The 22503-nt window shown below is 40.5% G+C and overlaps 2 protein-coding genes across 7 annotated transcripts in view; one reads left to right on the top strand and one right to left on the bottom strand.

The window, feature by feature from the left end:
* foxp2 (forkhead box P2) overlaps positions 1–9253 on the bottom strand; it is a 114578-nt gene extending 105325 nt beyond the window's left edge. For 3 of the 5 annotated variants that reach the window (XM_023350078.1, XM_023350077.1, XM_023350085.1), the window contains exon 1: positions 8854–9253. The gene's annotated coding sequence lies outside the window, so the exon portion shown is untranslated. The remainder of the gene's footprint in view (positions 1–8853) is intronic. The other 2 variants (XM_023350079.1, XM_023350086.1) reach the window with 2 other exon arrangements.
* A 3038-nt stretch (positions 9254–12291) lies between these two features.
* ppp1r3a (protein phosphatase 1 regulatory subunit 3A) lies at positions 12292–19776 on the top strand. Of its 2 annotated transcripts, XM_023349772.1 has the most exons (5): positions 13294–13368; positions 13469–13904; positions 15492–15550; positions 15663–15736; positions 16252–19776. In XM_023349772.1, the coding sequence occupies exons 2-5, from the start codon at positions 13498–13500 to the stop codon at positions 19342–19344; spliced, it is 3633 nt and encodes a 1210-aa protein (XP_023205540.1). In that variant the 5' UTR covers positions 13294–13368; positions 13469–13497; the 3' UTR covers positions 19345–19776. The 2 variants fall into 2 exon arrangements, with proteins under 2 accessions (XP_023205539.1, XP_023205540.1); XM_023349771.1 differs by having other exon boundaries at positions 12292–13904.
* The last annotated feature ends 2727 nt before the right edge of the window (positions 19777–22503 follow it).

Here is a 22503-nt window from a genome sequence, read left to right as displayed (position 1 = left end):
TGCACATGTGTGCTTTTCCCCTTTTATTCTCCCAGAATTCCAATGACCCCTACAGGCAACCAGCGGCTGCTGAATCCTGAGGAATGTGCTCTCTGAACTGTACAAAAAAGCCCTCAGCTCAAAGTGAAAAGCCGAAAAACAAAACATGCCAACTGTGATAATTTTTGTGCTGTTGTGAGTTTCTGGAAAATGTTGCAGAAACTCACAACGATTGCCAGGGAACGTTTACTTAAAAGAGGGCACGGGGTTCACCCTAGTTCCTTAAGGTGAGTGGAGGGACAGACATAGATGAAAAACTGAGAACGGTATTTTTATTTTATACAATATTCTTGTATAGCTCATTTTGATTAACTTATTCGTGATTGGTCATAGTTTTAATTGTTCTACACACGTTTTGTTTTAGCTATTTCAGAACTACTCCTTGTCAATAAATAGCTTTATTTCATCATTTTTAAACTTATCAGTTAAATTATTGGGGTGGGGGAAGGTTAATGTTCAATGCAGGAAGTACATTCTGGTCAGTGCTTATTTGTCTGCGACTGGTCTGGTTCCACAACTCCCAATCGACCACATAGCTTCTCACACTGAGCCAGGGACTGTTGGGGGTTTCCTCCTATTAAAAAGGGAGTTGTTTCTTTTCACTGTAACCATATACTTACTCAAAATGGGGAATTGCTGCAAAATTAACTTCTTAACTACTTCTGAATTCTACCTGTTTGTGAAATCTCTTCAAGTTAAATCTGTGTGAACTGGATGGTTAAACTTAATATTTGAGCAGTAACGTACATGATCTACAGTGAAATGATAACTTGATTTAGTTTGATGTGAATAAATACAGCTGTAAAACCAACAGTTTTGGACGGCCTTCAGACATAAAAATTTAACACCCCCATTCCTAAATTATTTGCTCCCACATACACTTCAACACCTTCAGGCTGTACATGTGTCATATTTTATTCACTAGAAAAGCATCTGGCATCCCATTAGTCTGAATAACCTCCAATTCTTGGATTTCCAAATACCACACGTGTCTCTTTGCCAAATGTAAAACCATTGGTAAATTCTATCAAACTATAAATATGGCAAATGCATTCAAGTATTCATGAAGGTCTAATAATGCTATAGGCTAATATTTACATAAAGCACCACACACTAAGTCAAGATAAACTATTTAAGGCCCGGGCCGCAAATACCTCCACACTGCAGAAAAAAGGAAAGCGTCCTGCCATGAAAGACGACATTATGCTAACAAGTCAGATTACTGTACACAATAACTTTATCTTAAAAGTAAATACCATCCTTGGGTTGGGTGTTATGGAAAGTCACTGGCAATATTTCTGTGGGGACCAAACGCTCCTTATCAGCATTAGTCGAGCGATTCAGGCCTGCCCGAAGAAAGATGAGTCTTCAAACTCATTCTATTCATGGTCAGACGTGTAATTACCCTCAGCTCACAGTCTAGACGTAACCGCTTTCACAGTATTTAAGACCCTCCCTATGCAACGCACGGACGCTGGCTCCCACCACAGAGCCCCGTGCGTTAAATCTGCGGGCAGATAAATTAGCGAAGAATGCAATAAAATAGACACAATGAGTGGAACTTTATCCTCCCTGCTGCTAAATGAGATTTCTTTGAAATGCAGATCAGTGGCTCTAGATTAGTGAATTTTAGCTGCTGTCAACATCATAACAAAATACAAATGCGATTGTTCGCCACTGCCTTATCGCCTTGCTTCCATCTGCTGGCTGGTTATTTACTCCCCCCTGATTTACTATGCAGATCTAAATAAGTCGCATCAAAAGGAGGGCTTACTGCACAATGCCTTCTTAAGCTTCGACATCAAGGTATTTGAAAAACCGGTAGTCACATGAAAAGGCTGCCCATCAAAGGCACATCTCTAATGAACTCTCCCGTATCAGAGGGGGCTTGCGGGGCCCTAGCTTTAATACCATCTGTGTGGTGAGAGAGAGGCAAACCTGAGAGCCAGACCCACCAAGCCGAGGTGGAGAAAGACAGGAGAAAGAGGAAGGCCTGAGTTATCAGATGAGATTAACTCAGTGGCGAGGCTAGTTATAGGTTTTTCCATCCGTTCATCAAACTTTTAAGTGTCGGCTGAGGGAGGCACTTAAAAAAAAACACATCAGTGGTACAAGATTAGAGCAATTCGAAATGGAAAAAGATGGGCCACATTTTTTCTCAAAAACTGAAGCGAACTAACCCGGACAAGGAAAAGATTCTTTAAGATGAAAGAATATCAAACAGTGTCAATAACTACATGTTACTATTGGTGGATTACTCATGATCAGAGGTAGAGGATGAGAAGAAGAAGCATACTCTACTATCAGAGAGCTTTGGCCATCTCCACAGAGCTTTTGCTTTATGCTCGTGCAAAAACCTTTAATTTCATGGTGTATTTGTTGCATTCAGCACACAGGACGGATTACAACCGACAATCTCCAGACTTGCACTGAGAAAAATAAACTGCGTGAAGGGATCATGATTTGTAACCCTGCCGCCGCCGCCGCTGCCACCACCACCGACCTGCTTATTATCCCCGCGTCTGGATGAAGGGGAAGACCCCCACTGACGAGCCCCCAGTTTACCAGTGAACAATTAGCCCCGGAGCAGGAGCGGGCCTGGCGCTGGCACATGTGGTTAAGAGGCGAGCATTGCGGGAGAGTGCCAGATGATGAAGGGATGAGGATGGGAGGAGGGGAAGGAGGAGAAAACGTTGCATGGGTGGGGAAGAATGGAACAGGCGCGTGGCAGGCACGTGCTTACTAGTTTTGACTTCGAAATGTGTCCTTCCTCCTCAGCATCTGCTGTGCAAAAATATTCACACCTCTTTTACTTTTCCACGTCAGTTTTCAAAAACTAACTTTGCTGTATTTTAATCATGATAGACATAAAATAAAGGTTGTGAATATTTGTGAAGTAGAAGCAAAATGAGAAACTTTTTAAATCAATATGTTTGTGAAACTCTGGAGATGTGCAAAGCTTACAAAATGTTGCACGCATATAAACACAAAGTATTTGTAAACTATTTTGAAAAATCAGGTCATTTTCCATCCACTTTGCAATAATGCTTTACTTCCTGGCCCTGTTTCAATTATTTTGCTGCTTCTGCAAATTTTCTCTTGGGGTTGTTTTTTGTTTAGCTTCATTTATCTTCGGTTTGATAATGTCTCTGCAGAAGATGATGCTGCTTCTACCAGGTTTCACCATGTCAATAGGTCATTTAAAAATATATACATGTATATTGTTTTTTTCACAGCAGACAAAGACATATTGTTAGAGAGAGCGACCTCTAAGGCTTGCTGCTAACTATCTTGTTGGGTCTTTTTTTAAAACCCATTCAAACTGAACTGGTGATGTGAAGGCACCTGGTGGCTGAGTTCCAACTACTCCGCGCTCCCCTAACCCTGCCCCAAGCATCTTTGTTGCTGCGTGGCATGCCAGTTGGGCTCAGTGCCAGTCGCATTTGCAACCACAAGGGACCCTCGTCTTTTTGCCTTGCCTAATGAAATGACAAAACAACAGATTTGCATATGCAGAAACAGGTGTTGTAACAGGTTTGATTCCTCTTGACCCAAGTCGTGTTAAAGAGAGCAAGAGCATAAAAAAAAGTTGAAAAAAAAAAAAGAGTTTATGACTAACAGCTGCCTGGGGGTATTTAGGCTCTGATGGGCACTCAAGTCTGCACCATCTGCCCTACTGTTTGCCAGAAATGACAATCTAAATTAAAACCCACTCATCAAATATCATAAAAATAAGCCATTGTTTTGCTAGCTCCATATGTTTTGACTATTTCATTTCATTCTCAAGAGTTGCACTGGAAGCTGAACTTCACGGCCTATGACTGTGATTCAAGGAAAATCCAGGAAGGCACACAGAAGGCTGTAATTACCCGCCCACCGATCTGCTGCCTTCTGACCAAAGCCATGCGTCATCCTACACATTAGCCAAGTCTGTCCGACCCACATTGCAAAGAAGAAACCCAAGTGGTGGAAACAACTGCCATTGTTTAGAATAAGATTAAGGACTGAAAGGATGAGTGGTGTTCAGATGATGAGAGAAGATACGTGCCAGTGTGGCAGTGACAGAATCCAAAAAAGTTAAAAAGACGCATTTATACAAATGTCAAATGTCTCTCCTCTACATTTGACCATATTACTTTCTGACACAAATGGAGCATGACTTGCAGCATTCATGCAGCTAGTGTACAACAACCTTTGCCTGACCATGGTCCTCTACGCCATTGCCCCCACTACCAAGCTCCCCCCATTTGCATTATGCCTCCTGTTTTTGTTTAGATGGGTGAGACAGAAGGAGCAAACCCGAGACAGTCGTGACCCTGCGCGAGTGTTGTAACTTGGTCTAAAGCTATGCCAGCAGAAGGCAGCACCATATGCCCTCAGCCTCGAGCTGGATGCTCTTTCTGCAGCCTAATGTGCCTGTCAAAAACTGTTATTGTCATTATCCCTCCACCCCCCACCCATGTTTTTTTCTTTCACCCACAACATGTTCAAAGTAAACAGATCTTTTTCTCCTTTTGAGTCTTTATGGTGTGACCTTTTCCTTTTTTATATATCTTGATAAAACTGAGCAATACAAAACAGTAGATTTTTATTGCTAAAACAGCTGTGCTAGTTCTCAATTATGAGGAATTATAATTCAACTTTTGCTGGCTTTAATTTGATTTGATGATGCTGCATTTCGCTTCTTACTTATCTTATATTCAAACAATGTCTTGACAACAGTTCGTGCATTCAAACAAGGGCTGAGGTAGCTACTGCTCTTGGCTGTAGTGATGCCTCGCATGATGTCTGACTGTTTACGAGTGACAAGGCTGATGGCTGAATGTGGTCTGAGCAACATCGACCTTGCCTCTTACCACAAGTGACCCTCTGTGTCTTTTAGTCAGGGCTAAACCACAAAACCGACATTTTTCACACAGTAAAAACAATGATGCCTCAAACACTGTACTGACCTGCAAGTAAACATGCAATTTTTGAAGTAAAAGCAAACCAAATACAACCTTTGGTCTGTGGCCAGTAGTATTGGTTTTAATGTGGATGTTATGGCTCTCTGTCCAGGGCGCCAGTTTGTTTAGGGGCGCCACAAGAAATACAAAACTGTAAGAATATTTTTTGGAATTTTTGCATTATAAGTAATTCACTACATCTGGCTAATGACTCTAAAGCTGATAAGTGACTTAAGATTCATAGTCAGTTTTTTTAAGGACTATGGACTGCATTTGATTACCTAGAATACAAAAATCTTAATTTGGTATAGCTGTGCTTTACCAAATTAATTTAAAGCATGTGTAATCATATTTTAATAAATTAGTGTACGCCTTCTGGTAAGGCTCATTTTTCAGATTAAAGGTATTCTTTGAAAATCACCTTTAAGCAGGCATTTTGACGTGCTTTTTGCTAAGCCAACAATTCTGTATTAAAAATTGTGTCAATGTGTTTACATTGACTGAGTTGAAAAGGCTCAGAAACATCAGTCTGTGTCTGTGTGTAATTAATCTATCTTATATCTATGTATACATGTAAAGATGCATAAGGAATCGCTGAAAGGACAGGGGTAGCACAGTAAAGAGGGCACAAAGGACTGCTGCATGAAAACCTTGAAACATTTTACATGCATTTAAAAATCACTGTTTACACAACCTTCGAATCTGTTTTCCTTCAACTTTTCTTGAATATCCCTTTTCCATTTCATGTTGGCCATTTGTTCCATTTGTTTCTGGCTCCAAGAAACCCAAAGCTGACAAACCAAACATGACATCTGACATAAATGAAAACAAAGGGAAAAAGGAAATTCTACACTAGATTATAAACTGCAAGCGAGTAGGTTCCAACAATCTCCTCTATAATCCACATCCCCTGACCCCACCCTGTACAGCTTTCTCCAGCCAAGGAGTCACATCGGTTCTTGTCGACTCACAGTCAGTCTGGTCGGGCTTTAAGAAGTGACCCAGAGCGTAACTAAAAAAGTCTGAGCTGTCTCCAGACTCTTAGTAACTGGGGCACACAAAACATCATTACCGTGATGTGGATAATTACAGCGCAAAAAGGGGTGGCCTCTTAAGCATGTAATGCACTCTTTTATCTTAAGAAGTCAATCTCTTTCAGCCTGACAGCTTGCAGCGTATGATCCTGGTAAACAAATGCTTTTGTGCGGCACAAAAGTGCCATTAAAGGCCAAAACTGTCAACACAGATTCCATCCTTACTTACAGAGAAAAGAGAATCAAAGTGCGAGTAGGGAAGGCGGAAAAAAAAGGAAAAAAAAGCGGGCTCTTGATCACTTCAGGTTGTTTTAACTTGCATAGAGGTTGTCATGGAAACATTTCTGTGAGGTTAACAGAGATAAAACCTGAACAGGTGCCATTTAAAAGCCTTCAAGTTCTGTAACAGAGCAAAGTTAGCCATCCATGAGTAGTTTTAGTAGATTTGGGCTCTGGGATGTGTTTAGGGAAAGTGATGCTGGTGTACCACTCTCTTAATAGTATTAACCACTTTCCCTGAAATGTAACAACACCTCAAGGGGTTTAGCGAGCAGGCTGTGTAATTACAGAAGGAGTTGGGGGTGGGGAGGGATGAGAGATGGTGAAATTCAAAAGCGAAGAAACAGTCCAAAAACAGTTTATAATCCACTTTCCAGTGATGATCTAAAATTATTTTATATCCAAATCATTCAGCAACTGCCATCGTAAACGGTTTCTGTATTCACCAGGAACGGCATGCAAAGTTTTTAATTGAAGAACAAATAAAAAGCTCCCTCTGCTTCGCCTCAGACAGAAGCAATCATTTCCATATTTAAGACGCAATCCTTGCAAACAGCCAGCGTTCATCGAGCTGAAAGCAGCCCCAATCTTAATTTTGATAAATGATTGAAACATATGACAGGGTATACACATTAATCCTGTGGAGGACATTCATTTTCCTATTACCATAATGTAGAGCACGACCACCCGATGATGAATGCAGCAATCAAAAAATGGGACGCTGCGAGAGAGAAAGGAGAGCCGGGGTAATAAGTGTGCTGCTCCCAACATTGGTCACTCTCCATCTCTCCTATTGCCTTCAGGGGGAAAAAAACCTAATGCCTCCTAGTGACCTCGCTTACTGCCATACATGCCAACAACAGGTAAACAAGAGAGCAGGACCAGCTTTAATTATGTCCTAAGAAATCATAAGAGGGGGGCACTTGAATAAAGGGGCCGATTGTGCACGGTTGCCGACATATTTCATGAGGGGCATTTATTGCCGCCTTGGCCTTTGAAGAGTGAGAGCTGCTGAGTGAAGCTGTGTGTGTGGGGCTGGGGGGCTTAGGAGGGATTTGCCCACACCTGCATAACTGGGGAAGGGGAACACCTGTGCACCCTGCAGCCTGAACAAGAAGGGTGGCTGCAGCTAAATCCGAGGGCTGAAAGCTGATCAGAGGACAGGCCTGAAGATCGTTAGAATTTTCTGAAAACAAAAAAGGGCTATTTCCTCCCCCCTGCTCCCCCTGTAATTAGAAGAGCAGTGACGAGACACTTAAGAGTATGAGGAGAAATTTAGCATTGAGCTGTGATTGTAGGATCGTCATGATAAGACTTAATATTCTATCCCTTTTTGACTTGGAGTGGAATATTGAAAAATGGAGCATGCATCAACGGTAAGGTGATCATACTGCTGATAATATCTATCGATAAGGCTTTCGCCAGTCCTATCTGAAATCTAAAATTTAGCAAATAATTTTGAATGTGTGTGTACTTTAAAAAGAATGATGAAGGCAATTCCATAGAGAAAAACACGTGCAGCCCTAGAAACTACTGTAAAATGATCAGTTTCTCTGGTTTTGCTACTTACCGGTAGGCGTTGTAAAAACAATTTTTTTGTTTGTTTGTTTTATACTATGAGCAACTGACAACATTTCTCTTGCACTGCAAGTATATATAAGTAATGTCAGTTAATTACACAAAATAGCAAGCGATCAAAACAAGTAAAAAGATTTGATTTTTAAACCTTGAATAACACAAAAACAAGTTCATACTCATTTTTAAACACAAAAGAGTTATTTTAACCTGTAAAGAGTTCAGACAGAGATTTTTTTTTATGCATTCCCAATCACTAGTTTCATATTTTTCTGTTTTTCCCATTGCAGTTGCGTTCGGGTGATCAGTACCTAATCAGTACCTCATTTAGTACAACAGGGGTTTGCTTTTGTGCTGGAATTTAACAGACACTAGAATGGATTGGTTTATGGCGGTCCTTCATTACCCCCCAATGAAGCATGCATAATGAAATGGGCTTAAAATTAAATATTATTATGAATTGAAGGTTACTGAAACACTTAAAAAAAACATATATTGTAAATGCAAAATTCTACTTTCTTATATCAAGTTGTGACCTCTTTAAAATTGAAAAAGAGAAAGTTATCAAATCCAATAGGTCAACGCAAACATTAAAGACTGTAAATGATCATGTGGGCTTCTAAATAAGCAACCGTATACAAAAAGCGGTGTTGTACTCCTATATTATATGTTTTAAGTAGCGTAGTTTATAACCTGATGCGTATCGGTAATGTAATGCGCAGGTGTGAAACTGTAAGTTGTGTTTATTTGGGTTTTACCGCATATTAACTGAGCTTAGTAGGAAACAGCCGGTCACTAATTAAAAAGCGCATAAAGTCCACGCGGAACTTGTAAACAACAAGCTAGTGTCTCAAAGCAGGTATTAACAACACCGTGCGAACTTTTACAAGCGCGGCAGTCTACTTCCTAACATTAAAAGTCAAAGAATCATCTCCTTGGGCAGGAAAAAAAAACAGAAAAAAACAAACAAAAAAACTTACCACATAAAAAAAAACAGGAATATTTCCCTGTCGGTAAAAGTCAAAGGGACACACCAGGTGAGAAGTCGTCGTCCTCCTTCTCTCTAGACTCGCGGCGATGTTCGCACGTGACTGTCCGAGTTCAGCATAACGCGGAGGGTAAAAAGCAAACAACAGGACAAGAAGCGGTGGTGTAAATAACCAGCAAAAAAAAAGGGGGGGGGGGGAAAGAGAGAGAAAAAAAAAAGCTCAGTATTCCTCTGCTGGGCACCGCTGTCGGGAGACACACACACACTCTCCTCTCCTCCTGCTGTCTCTCGTCAACGCTGCTGTTATTACTAATGCAACAGAGAGGAAAAAGCAGTACACTGAGTCCTGTTTGAATGACGCGCAATGCGAGGAAGAAGCGCCTTGTTTTTTCTTTTTTTTTTTTTTTTTTTAAACCCCCCCACGTTACGATTCAAACACACATCAAGCTGTATCTCAAGCAAGCGCGTATATTTGGGGCTAGAAACCCCCCCGGGGAGGGTGGAAGGCACTTGCTTGTGCCACGGAGGTGTGTGTTATTATTTTTTGGGGCGTCAGCTTCTACGACCCCCCCCCCCCCTCCACCCCCCCGTGTGTGACGTCAGGATATCTACTGTGTAAATAAAAACTAATTTTTTGGAAACTTTGTTGCCGCTTTATTGGCAAGAGCGTGACGTGTGAGACGTCCTCTCCGCGCGCGCAGGGAGCGTTAGCTGCGATGTCACCAACTGCACGGGACCAAGTCGGTAAACTTCAAACAGCCAGTGCCTACAAGATGTCTTCACGTGCTGAAATTTGACATTATTTGGAAACTGCGAAAGCCAATATGTATTCAAGGACTGTTCCAGTAATATTTCCACGTTAGGGGCTCATTTCCACCATAATGCATGTAAATTAGTTTTATACAATTTTCCTGTCGCATTCTGTCAAATTAATAAAGAAGGCACGCACACATTAAATGTCGGATATAATTGCACGTGTCTTTTCGTGGATGTGACACTCATAATTTAAAAATAAGAAATTAGAAGAAAAAAAGAAGAAACAAACCTTAAAACACTGTGCGTTTTGGAAACCGTAATAATATTTTTTAAAAACCCTTAGATTTCATCTGCGCATTATTTAAGTTAAGGAAACAAATAGTTTAAGTATTGTATATATTTTATGTAGTTTTAGCCATATCACAACACACAGCAACGCATTTTAGCGTTAAATAACAGGTACATTTTCCAAATACAATTACATCCATGAAGTACTTTGTTTGACTCTTAAGTATTTTACAGGAATTAACCAAATTGATTTATTTTTAACAACACAGTATGTTTATTGCCTCACAATTGCCTATTGAGCCTGTTCATCATTGGATCGACATTGTCGGATATTCAATACCTGTCGAACAGTTTCTCTTTTGTATCTTTTCCTTTTTCTTCGACCTGCTGCGACAATCGTGATGAAGGAATGAGTGACCAGCTCAGGGATGACGTGGAAATATGTTTCTTTTGATAAAAAAAAATAAAAAAATAAACTAAATTAAAAAAAAAAAAAACATGGCAAGAAATGTCTCGTATATTTGCTCGTTTCAGCTGCTTAAAAATGTTCCCTTTGATATTGTATCATGTGTGGTTTCTTGAACTGAGATTTTTGATCAAATGAAGACGTTTTAATTATAATCAAAAAACGAGATATAACCGTTGTTTTTATTAAAAAACAGAACTTTATTGGTAACCTTCATGCACGTATGGGGTATTCAACATCTGTCATTCGGTATATCTTAAAGGTAATTTTTAAAAAAAAAGAAAAAAAAAACATTTTTTTGGTCTATTCTAAAAACTTAAGATACAGTCTTGCGATATTTTATTTTTATACACAGTATAAACAATCTATTTATTAATTCTAATCAAAATAAATATGGTTAATTTTACTTCTTGTGCTTTATGTCAGACAACCTTTTTGCATATAAAAATATAGTTGGGCGCTCAGAGTTCAGTCTTGAGAGGAAAGCACGTCGAGTTGTGATGGTGGCTTGCTGCCACCTAGCGGCTATTTTCTAAAACATTTTGCTTAAGGTAACATGGACAAAGAGCTTTATTGAAATATTTTATAAAAATGAAAAAAGTTTCCTTTGATTTTCCTTTAACAGTCCCTTCAACTCCAAATGTACAGTAACGATACATTTGGAACTTAATCCGACTAAAGAAGTTGAAAATACTTGTTTCATCTTCGTCTTATGTAATAACTATTTTGGCCACATAGTGCCATCTAGTGATATGCTGAATATCAGTAGATGAAAAGTGTTTCTCTGTCCATTACAATGTCAGCATATTATTTTTAACGTTGAATAAATTTGCACATTTACAGCAATGGTTTTATTGGCACATGATTGCAAAACTGCAATTAAATTCAGAAGACAACCGGTTTGGTTTTAGAGTGTTGAACAAAGAGTGCATTGAGAACAAAAATCCACTCCCTTACCTGTGAGGGATTATATAACAAGCACTAAAGTCTGTTTACAAGACAAACTGCTCATGGGCTAAGGTTACACTGCTTATGTAAGGTAGTTTTGGTTGGAAGAGAAAAACAGAAAGTCCAGAAAGGAACAGTTATACGTTTTGCTGATCAAGATTAAGTGCATCGGGGGGCTTTGCATGGCAATAATTGCAAATCATCTGTAAGTGGTTACATTGCAAAAGTTCTCAAACTCTTTGAACTTTTAAAATGTTGGCATGTTGCAACCACATACCTCAATTCATTTTTTTCTAGGAATCCGTGTGCTAGACCAACACAATGTAGCAAAGTTGAAAATATGTAATTGTCAACATATTTTTTTTTTACAAATGAAAAAACAAAAATTGCAGTGTATAATAACTTTTTAGCCAAACCGCTTGCTAAGTGGCAGTTGATACATTTTGGGCAACGTTTCTGCCAGCTTTGCAAATAAAGACTGAATTGTTTTGTATGTTCATGCTCGCAAAATAGCAGCTTATTGGGACTGGATGAAAGGCATCTGAACAGGAAGGTTACGACCTTAAGTCTATAGCAACAGACCTGGATTTAGGTTGGGATTCTGACTGGGCCATTCAACACATACACATTTTAATCTAAGCTATTTCAACCTAACCCTGGCTGCATGTTTAGAGTTCTTGCACTGCTGCACAGTGAACCCTCTGCCTCAGTTAAGTTTTTGCAAAAACCAACAAGTTTTCTGACAGATTTGTCTTTGATTTAGCTCTATTCATCACCCCATCAATTCTAATCAGCATTCCTATGGTATGATACAGCTACCACCACGTTTTGCTGTGGCAATAGTGTGTTCAGGGTGATGTGCAAATTTTTTTGTTTGTTTGTTTTTCCCAAATATAGCAATTCTGAAACTGAAAAACATAAAGAAAGTTATAAGAACAATAACTTTAAAAAATAATTGGTTGCACTGGGTATATTAGGATCAGAGTAAAAGGTGTTCAACAAATGCACACAAAGCTACATATATGGGGCTTTTCTTGGTCAGGAAACAAAAGGTTAATTAACTTTAATGTTATGTAAGCCGTTTTGTGTGGTCCAGCAGATAAAAATTTCAGTACAGCACACTCAAGTCCAGGGTATCAACATGTCAAAATGGATAGGATACAAACACTGTCACAAAGGCTTTCTTAACACATGAAGCTTCCAAGGTACAGCAACAAAGTTGTTATTAATTCGACAGAGTATTGGTGGGAATTCTCCCTTTTAATCCCCTGGGGTCAGTGGTCAGTGTCAGGTCTGCAACACAGGGGAGGATGACACTCTGCTGCAAGCGGACACGTCGGTCAGGCAGAGCCAGCTGTTTGAACTGCACAGTCTTAACTGCATGCAGCTTGAACGTCCGAAGATTTGTGTCTTTTATTTGATCACACAGGATAGAGCGCTCCTACTGCTAAAAAGGAAAGTTCCATTTAAAACACAAAACAAAAAAAGAAATAGACCTTCAGTGTGAGACCTCTATTGGATAAGGTTGTATTTCTATTTTGCCCCCAGTAAGAAGTGCGCATATTTGGGGAGAAAGGATAAAGGGTCAGCCTGGTTGAGCTGTGTCCTATTATTAGGCCTGGCTCAGACTCTCAGCGCTCAGCTGTAACCGTACTCCATCTGTCAAGTCACGTCCTCTTCCTGCTCTCCCCCACACAGTATCGCTGCAGCCAGGCTAAAGCCACTTCGGTCTGTGCCACCCTACAAGCCAGACAAACAGTAGGATAGGTGAGCAGCGGCCTTCCCAGACCACCACACGCCATGGAGGGTCTGGACGTCCAATCCCATATCAAAGATCGGGTGATGACTGAGGAGCAGGAGGATGATGAACAAAATGGGGAACAAGATGAAGGAGAAATGGAAGCCTCTTCTCCAGTTGTCTCCAGCACAGAGGAAGAAACCGATGAGGATTCAGAACCGGAGCCCCCGCCTGTTATCCGAAGGAAGGTGTCGTTCGCAGATGCATTTGGCCTGAACCTGGTTTCGGTTAAGGAGTTTGACAACGCTGAGGTGACAGAACCAGAGCCTAGCTGGTCAAATGGGAGGAATATAGTCAAATCAACAGAAGAAATATATCTGTCTTGCCTGTTTACTGTCCCCTCATCCACAGAAGAGCTGGATCAGAGGCTGTGCGAGCAGATGGTTGAGCTGGAGAGCATCGAGCTTCTTCCTGGAACAACAACCCTCCGTGGCATCGTCCGGGTGGTGAACCTCTGCTACAATAAGACAGTCTTTGCTCGGTTAACTCTGGATCGCTGGAGCAGCTACTTTGACCTGCTGGCAGATTACGTACCAGGGTCCAGTGACAGAAAAACAGACCGGTTCACTTTCAGGTACACTGTGGTTCCTCCGTTTGAGAAAGAAGGAACTAGAGTGGAGTTCTGCCTCCGATACGAAACTCCAATGGGCACTTTCTGGGCTAATAACAACGGGATGAACTATGTGATGTTCTGCCATCAAAAGGCACAAGTAAAAGAAGGCGTGACCCAAACAGAAGAGGAGACCAGCAGCTACAAGAGCAAGAGGAGTTGTCTCAAAGCCAACAGGTGAGACAAGTCAAGAACTTTCTGACTGCTTGCTTAAAAACAGAGAGAAGCAAAGAAAGGCCCCAAGCAGTAATCTGAGACAGTGTGAGGGGTTTATTTACTCTGTGCTGTTCCTCTCATTAGATGAAGGTGAAAGCAATAAAAGCCCTGCTGTATGGCCCATTGTCTGTTTATACTAAGTTGTTATATAACTACTTGGTGAGGGGTATTTGGCCCACTGAACACATTTCCCCTTTTATGGTCAAATGTCAGTTCGGGTTTCCATGATGTCTTACTGTAGCTCATCTATTTGGACGTGACTTATAATATTTCTCTAAAAGTAAGTAATATTTCCATTTAAAAGTATTCTGATAAAAAAAAATAAAAAATTCACCTTTTGCTGCACTAATACCACAGTCAGAAAACTCTATTGACATTTTCTATAACAGGTCAACACAATACATACATTGTGAAGCAGAAGGACAATCTTATATGGTAACATTTTTGCTTACAGGTGAAAAATCTAAAAATGTGCTGTACATAGACCTTCAACACTCTTCATGAAGTCTACTGAAAGGAGTTTCACTCATGCACCACCTGTATAGCTGATAGGTCACTGTGTGTTGTGGAGAAGTTTAATGCACCATCATGTTATAAATACGGACACACCAATGTCCGATACCAATATTGCAGTTATGGACTATAACTGATCTCTACCAGTATACTGGCTTAATACTGGCCAGAAATGTGGTGCTTTTTCGGCACCTTTAAAAAGAACACACCGCTGACTTCACCTCTACCTCTGTGCTTCATTTATGCTACTCACCATCTTATGCTGCATCACTATTGCTGTCATTTAACCAAACAAATACCACATGGCCAAGGCCCTCTGCAGCTCCTCCAGAGACAAACAGCCAAAGGATGGAAACAAATATGGGCTAGTAAGCTTTGGGAGCATCTGTCCAAAGTGCAGACCTAACAAAAGATGGCCATCCTCCTAAACTGAAAGATCAGGTTATGGCAGTATTACGACAGGGCATCTATTACTTGCGCCCTACTCAAACCTGGCCTTTATGAAAGAGTAGAGAGATGAAAGTCATTGGTAAGCTGTGCATAGTGGAAAAGTCAGCTTGAGCTTGAATATCCTCATGGTGAAAAAAAACAAACATTTTCTTCCAGCAGTGACATCAAGGTTGATAAGAGTTGGTTGGAAGATGGTAGGAGCAAAAAAATACAAGATAATCATAATAGAAAAGCTATTTGAGCCTGAGCTACAAGGGAATGGCTGAGATCAAAGCATGAGAAAAAGTTCAGACATGAATCCAATTGCAAACCTGTTGCTGAAGACTTAGGGTTGTGGGGGGGATGTTCACAACACTACTGATCCAATCAGACAGAGTTTGAGCATGTTTTACAAAGAATAATGGACACGACTTTCAATCTCCAGAGATGCAAAGTCAAAGAGGCACACCTCAGAAAACATCTAGTCAGAATCACTTTACTTTCCACTGAGTGTGAGTTTTCCACTAAGCTCACAAATGGAATTGAGCAAGTACTGTAAGTATGCACTGTGTTTGTGATTTAATTAAATACTTCTTTAAACCACAGGAATGGAGACACAGAAGAGAAGTCCAAGGAGATCATACACACTAATATTGCTGCTACAGGTGTGTATAAGGCAACTTCTTATTTATGCAAGAACTAAAATGAGCATTTGCAATAACTGGTTTGTGTAACACATGTGAAACAAGTCTTGGCACTCTTGCATTTCTTCCACAGATGGGGAATGGACACATGAAGTAGAAAAGACGTTTGTGGAGTCATCACTTCATCATGAAGACCAAAAACCTTGGGTGAGACAGAGACAAACAACCTTTTTCAAACCTTGAAATATTATCCAACTACTTCATATATTGGCAAAACAAGGTATTGAAATAAAGTTAAATTCTATTCTAAATACACAAACATTGTTTTTTCTGTGAGAGTAAAAGCGACAATAGAGTCAGAGACACACATCATTCTGAACATAGTTAAGTTCACCTCTGCAATATATAGAAGCTCAGGTAACTTGACACTTTTGAAGCCATTTGATTTCACCAACACACAGACAGCTACAACTAAAAGTAGCCTGCTTGCACACACGCAGAAAAGCTGATTATGTAAACTAAGACAAGATGATGAGAAGCTGTTTCTGGAGTGTTACAGAGCATTGCATCATCACATTAATTGTACAAAAAGTATTCAGTGAATGCCAGCTCTGCGATTTAGTTCAGCTGATGACCTTAAACTCTAAACAGTTCAGGTGGTATCTGTGCATTAGCTGAAGTGAACACCAAGCCTGACCTTTGACTTTTTGCTTTCTTGACAGGTGGAAAGCGTGAAAAGGCGGCGTAGAGCGATCCGTTTGGCACGTGTGCAGGACTACCTCTGCCGGAGGGCGCAGCAGCAACCAAAGGGATTTTCAAATGACTCAGCCTGTGGCCTAAAGGTTTCGCAGCATGTGTCAGCTGCACGGGGTGACTCTGCCAGCTATCTCTATAAATCCCAAAAGATGCAATCAAGTGAGAGTCCACAGGTACTTACCTACCATCAGATTCCTTTGCTAACATTGGACTGGAACAGCCATACACCAGATCAGCCGGGCACTGCTGATGGCAATGACATCCTGACTGGGAGAGATAAAGTGACTTTGTCAAAAGAGTCAGAAAAAAATACACCATCTGTTAATGATATGTGGGAGAGTTTTTCTAAAACTACACATGATAGCAACACTAAAGAAACCTATGTGACTGATGAATGGCAGGTTTTCCTTAATGGGCCCAGCTGCAAGCACCACTCTGATGTCCCAGAGTCAGAGTGGCTCCAGACAGCAGCATCGGTGCTTCCTTCAAATGATAAGGAGCCGCAAATCCAATATTCTGAAGAAAGTCAAGAATTTGAGGAGGGGACAGATACACCCACCACCTTACAAACCTTAGCTGCGTGTCAGCTGCTGTCAGACACTTGTGAAACGTTGTTGGCTGTCGTTGCCTTGAACACTAAGGACGATCAGCCGGCAGAGGCATGTGTCAGCTGCACAGGAGATGACAACACAGCGACGCAAGACCCATCCCAAAGGTCACAGACAAACTCTGTAACAGACACTCCACAGGAATTTAACCTCAAGAGGGCACTGCCTCTGTCCGAGGGCAACGTTGACAGTCCAACGGAGTGTCACAGACACGAGGACTGGGAGCAAAAAAGCAAAGAAATAATAGGAACAGGAGGAAGAGGGGAAGGCGAGCCCCTCGCATTGCACACAGCTGACTCAGTAACAAGCTCAGGGGAATCGGAGACAACAGACATGACAGTAATGCCAGAGACTCCGAATGCCAGCAATGTTGATACAATCTCGCCAGATGCAAGGCAGGATGGGGGGCTTTCTTGGAGCGGGGAACGAGAGGTTACAGGGACTGCACACAATGCGGTAGGTGACATCCTGGCATTTAGGGAGACAATCAGGGAGGAGACAAGGGACAGGGCCAGGTATGACTTCTCTGCATCCAGGCAAGGAGAGGAGGAGGAGATCATGATGAACTATGCAGCAAAGAAAGTGCCAACAGAAGAGGAAATATTTAGGCCACAGGAAAGCAAAGAATGTAATACGCCTCTAAGATATGGAGATAAAATCCAGTATGAGGAATTCAGGCAAAACCAAAACAGGGAGATGGTTGAGAATGAACCAAAAAAAGCAACAAGACACATAGATGAGTTTGAGTCAAAGCAAAGGTATGACGGAAATTTAGAGAAAACCAAAAACATTTTAATGGAAGCGAATGAAGCTAGCTCATCCAATTACTGCAAGATGGATGTAGTACAGAATGAAGTCGGAGCTGTTGAGACACAAAACAAAGAAATGGAGGAAGTAACTGATAAAGATAGTGAGCTCATACAAATGTTTGATGTGGTAAAACTGCAACAAGAAGATAGACAATCTTTGTTACTTATAAAAGAACATGATGCACAGTCGTGGTCTGTCCAAGTGGATGAAAATCTGCATGTTGAAACAACTGGAGATTTGCCTGTCACAGAAATAAAGCAACACAGTGACCAGAAATCTGAAGCAGTCCAAGAAGAGTTGAGTTGTGACAGAAAAGTAATAGAGCAAAAAGAACTAAGCTCTTCTGCGGGTGTAAGTCCCACTGTCGATACACTGGAAGCTATAGTTTGCCAAACTAGCCATGATACACAAATATCTTGCCCCACTCATAGATATAATCTTAACCACTTGGAGGTGGTCGAACCAAGATTGATAGATCCCCAGACAGATTCAAAGACTCAAAAGCCAAATTCAGGCAGAGACAAAAATCCTGAAGTAATGGCAAAGGAGAATTGTGCACAGAAAGACACTTTGGTAGAACTCCGACCTGAAACATTGAGAGGAACAAAACAAGATCTTAGTAAGGAAGATGAGAGAGTCTGTGTTGGAAGGCTTAAAATAGAGGCAGTGAGAGAGTTGATAGGTAATGCAGAGAGCCCTCAGGGGGAGAATGGAAATGCTTGGAAAGAACAAGAATCATCAGCAAAAGTTAAGACTTCTCCACATGTTGAATACAACAAAATGGCAGAGGGAATAAAAGATCCCATTACAGTTGGCAATAGTGCCGCACTTGACGTGACACAGACAGGAATTGAACAAATGTTCATAGAGAGATTTGGAGACAATTTGGTTTGTAGCATCTGGGAAGAGGTCTTTGCCCGGGAATTACAAACGTCTGCTTGGCATACAAATACTGCCGATGACTTGAGAAGCAGGGTCACAGATGCGACTGAAGACTACCAGAAAAACTTGAGTGACACCTATGATTCAGGTGCATTTTCACTGACTGAATTTCCAGCAGATCCAGCTGTAAAACCCTGCCAAGGATCAGAGCCAGTCTTAATTACTGAATGCAATGAATACTCTCTGAAAGACAGAATTCATCTGCTTCCCATGATAGAGCGCACAGACAGTCCCTCTGAATTGCAGACTGATTTGGATTCAATTGCCAATCTGAGCCCAATAGTTCATAATGAGGACCCAATGTTTAAACCAGCCCAATATCTTAGCTCTCCAAAGGATCAGGAGAACAGCTCACAAATTAAAGTCAGATCAGTTTCTCATCAGACGAAAGACTTTGAAATAGAAAGCTGCACGTTTGCTGACACAGAGAGTGTTAATCAGTCTTCACACCTTTCCTACAAACACCAGAGCTCCTCGGACAAATTAGAAGAGTCTGATGCCTTTTTTTGGTGGACTATATTATACACAATCATCCACATTACTAGATTACTAATCTGCATACTCCTGGTTGGTGGGTTCTTCGTCGTGGTCTTCCTCTATGACTTCCCGGCCTTCTTTGCCCTCTACATATTTTCAATGTCTTGGTGGATTTTTAAGTGGAAGAGGCACCAGGTGATGACAAGCAAAAAGACTACCTAATAGGTTAAATTTGATGTATTCTGCATTATGCTCAAATGCAGAATGGAAATGCTGCATTTCCATGAGACAATATGGAAAAATCACATTTTAAGAATAAATAACACCAAGTGCAATATGCTGATTGTGCGTTTGTGCAATTGTGGATTTTTATTTTGCCTTTTTTTTAATGCAATCTTGTAACCCTAACAACTTGGATCAGGAGCACAAGTAGTTTGAACCCTGAAGTCTTTCATTTCTTTTGTTTTGAGGTATTCAACTACTGAACTTCAAATGGAACTGCAGATTTGCTGTAATGCTACAAAATACATAGATGTATTTGTCCTATGTGTGTTAACTTGCTGTGTTTTTTTTTGTTGGGCCCAATACTACTTCACAATGTATGAGACTGAACAAAGTGAATGTTGTGACATTCAATAAATGTATTTACAAGGATTATCCTCTACCTTTTGATAATAATTTCTTGTTTAACATTAATTAAGATTAACATATTTTGCTTGGCCAGAACCTTTTATGTTTGTACCCATTCTTCTTGGATGCATGGGCTTCTTCCGGAAATTTTGGGTTCATCCCACATTGAAGAAAACATCCATGTAAGGCAACAAAGTCACCACTTCTGTATAGATTCTCTCAGCGGGACAATGCGTTTCATAACACCACAAAGTTTTCCTCAAGATTAGCTTTAGCAACAAGGTAAAGTCTCCGAGATGTCAAGTTGAGTCCTCTGTACTTTATACTTTCACATCTCCTAGTTATACTCAAACAAGTCATCATGCCTTGAAGAGCTTTGGCAGAACAATAAGCACCATAATTTCTGATTTGTGTGTACCTGTTTGGTCAAATAGCTGGTAACACTGTTTGCAACACACAGGCATCTTGAGTCACGGTGCATTTCACTAGGAGTTACTTGAGCCCATCTGGGGTATGTTGACCTTTTGTAAGTTGGCTCCATTTCCATGCTGGCACTTTTATCTATGTGGCAATAAGCCAGCATTGACGGAGTGGAGGGCTACTCGTCAAAGGGCACCTGGCACATCCACTACAGTGTGTGCAGACAAAAAGTAGCTGTGATCAGGAAGAAGCCAAGAAACAAGTACAGAATCTCAATTAACTGTGCTTGGCCAGAGAGAGAAGGCTGTTTGTAATATTGACAAGCTTGCAACAGTCAGTGATTATAGAAGAATCTGCATCGTACACAGAGGGGATAAGCATCGCTCATTTTCAAGGTATTCACATTTTGCCAAAATCAAAATATTGAAGAAGGTACTCTGTTCGCATGTAACCCAAACTGAACCTTGAGGCCTACATGTAGATGAAAATATGGGGCAGAGGACTGATACTCCAAATGGCTCCAAGACACAGTAGTGGCAGCATTAAGCACCTTAATTCTGCAGCACTGGCTGACTTGTAGGGACTGACTTGTATGTTCACCTTACTTTAAACATACAATCATGGCTGCAGTTTAATGATTTAGATCAAAACACACCCATGCTTGAATGCACTAGTAAAGGCTGAAATCAAGATCACAATATGTGGTAGAGCTTAAAAATTAATGTTCACAGTCACTTCATATCCAATCAGAATGTGGTCTAATTTGTAGAGCATTCCAAAAAATACAAACCCTGCTCATCACCCTGACATTTTCATTATAACAAAAGGACCTCAACCCTGGTCCTCAGGGCTAATTTTAAAGCATGTTTTAGGTGCTTCCCTGCTGCTGCAAACCTTGCTTAAATAAATGAGTGATCAACAGGCTTCTGCAGCAATTGGAGGTATGCTAAGGAGGTAATCCAATCATTTGAATCCGGTGTGCTAGAGTGGGGGATCATCTAAAATATGCAGGACAGTGAAACCTGAGGACAAGGGTTTGAGGGCCACTGCATTATGAAACACCTAATGAAAATGCAAACAATAGTTTCAGACTGTTGTTTACAAAATAAATTCTCCTCTTCCACATCACAAATGTGGACAGGATGTTTTTTATGGACTGTTGCTGTCAGGAAGTATGTAAAATTCTTCCTGACAAACTTCTACTCACTTGACAGCAGCACTGTACATTGTGTATTTGCAAAATTCTACCTTTCAAGCTCATATCTGTTGTTGACATGGTACAAAAGGGATTTTAAAAGTCATTGTGTGATTCAGTCATAAAAGTTTGCAAAAGTTTTGCAAACTTTTATGAAAACAAAACTGTAAAAAAAAAAAAGAAAAAAAAAAGTCATTTTAATAGACCAGAAAAATCCAAAGATAAATTGTACCCAAGTTCATGTCAGGCCACTGAGTGACCCTGCTGTGGACGTGAAGAACCAACTCCTTGGACCACAGCCAGAGCCTTGTGATACAAGACTAAAATGAGATCTTGCCCATCATGCATAAATGACCCCTACATTGGTCCTCTCACATAACACAGTGTATAAAGGGATTATGTGTGCAGTAAGCCGACTATATTTGCAGGACTTTCCAAAGCATGAGAAGGCCAGATAGCTTTTTGATAGCTTGGGATGCTTTATTTGTTATTGATAAGGTTAAAATTTAGACAGAACTATGACAACTGGAAATTTATAGAGGGGTAAAAAAAGGCATTTTGACAATGAAAAGACCCATAAAAGTGTAAGATATAAATGTCTCTGTGTTAAATGCTATGGTTACTCTTGTGCAACAGGAATCAGAAGCAAATACACAATGTACAATGCTGCTGTCAAGTGAATAGTACTCTAAAGAATGCATTCCAGCTGTATCCTCACAAGCTCCCTGCCTCCAACAGAGCCTAACATAGTCATGACATAACAGCAATACATATCTTTCTTCTACAGTTGTATGACAGTAACTCACCGAAGCAACACTGATAAAATACAAAATAGAATTCATATCTCATCGTTATGAGGTAGCCAAGTCAGAATGATGATCGGATCATTATTTCATGATTACGACTCAACCATCTCATGACTTTGACTTAGTCGAGTCATAATAAGGAAAAAGCCATGTCATAACTCACTCATAACTATGAGATACCCATAATGTACTTAGGAGATTAGGTGGCAATTGAGATGGAAGTTTTTCCGTCACTACAGTGGCAGCTCTATAGCAGTTTAATGATTTGCAACTTCAACTTTTTTTTTTGCACTTATTCATTCTTTTATATAGGTTTCATCAGCTCTAGTG

Source organism: Xiphophorus maculatus, chromosome 17 (genome assembly GCF_002775205.1).
Source record: "Xiphophorus maculatus strain JP 163 A chromosome 17, X_maculatus-5.0-male, whole genome shotgun sequence".
NCBI classification, from domain to species: Eukaryota; Metazoa; Chordata; class Actinopteri; order Cyprinodontiformes; family Poeciliidae; genus Xiphophorus; species Xiphophorus maculatus.
The sequence above is the reverse complement of the archived record's forward strand: the minus strand, read 5'-3'. Positions and strand labels throughout refer to the sequence as shown.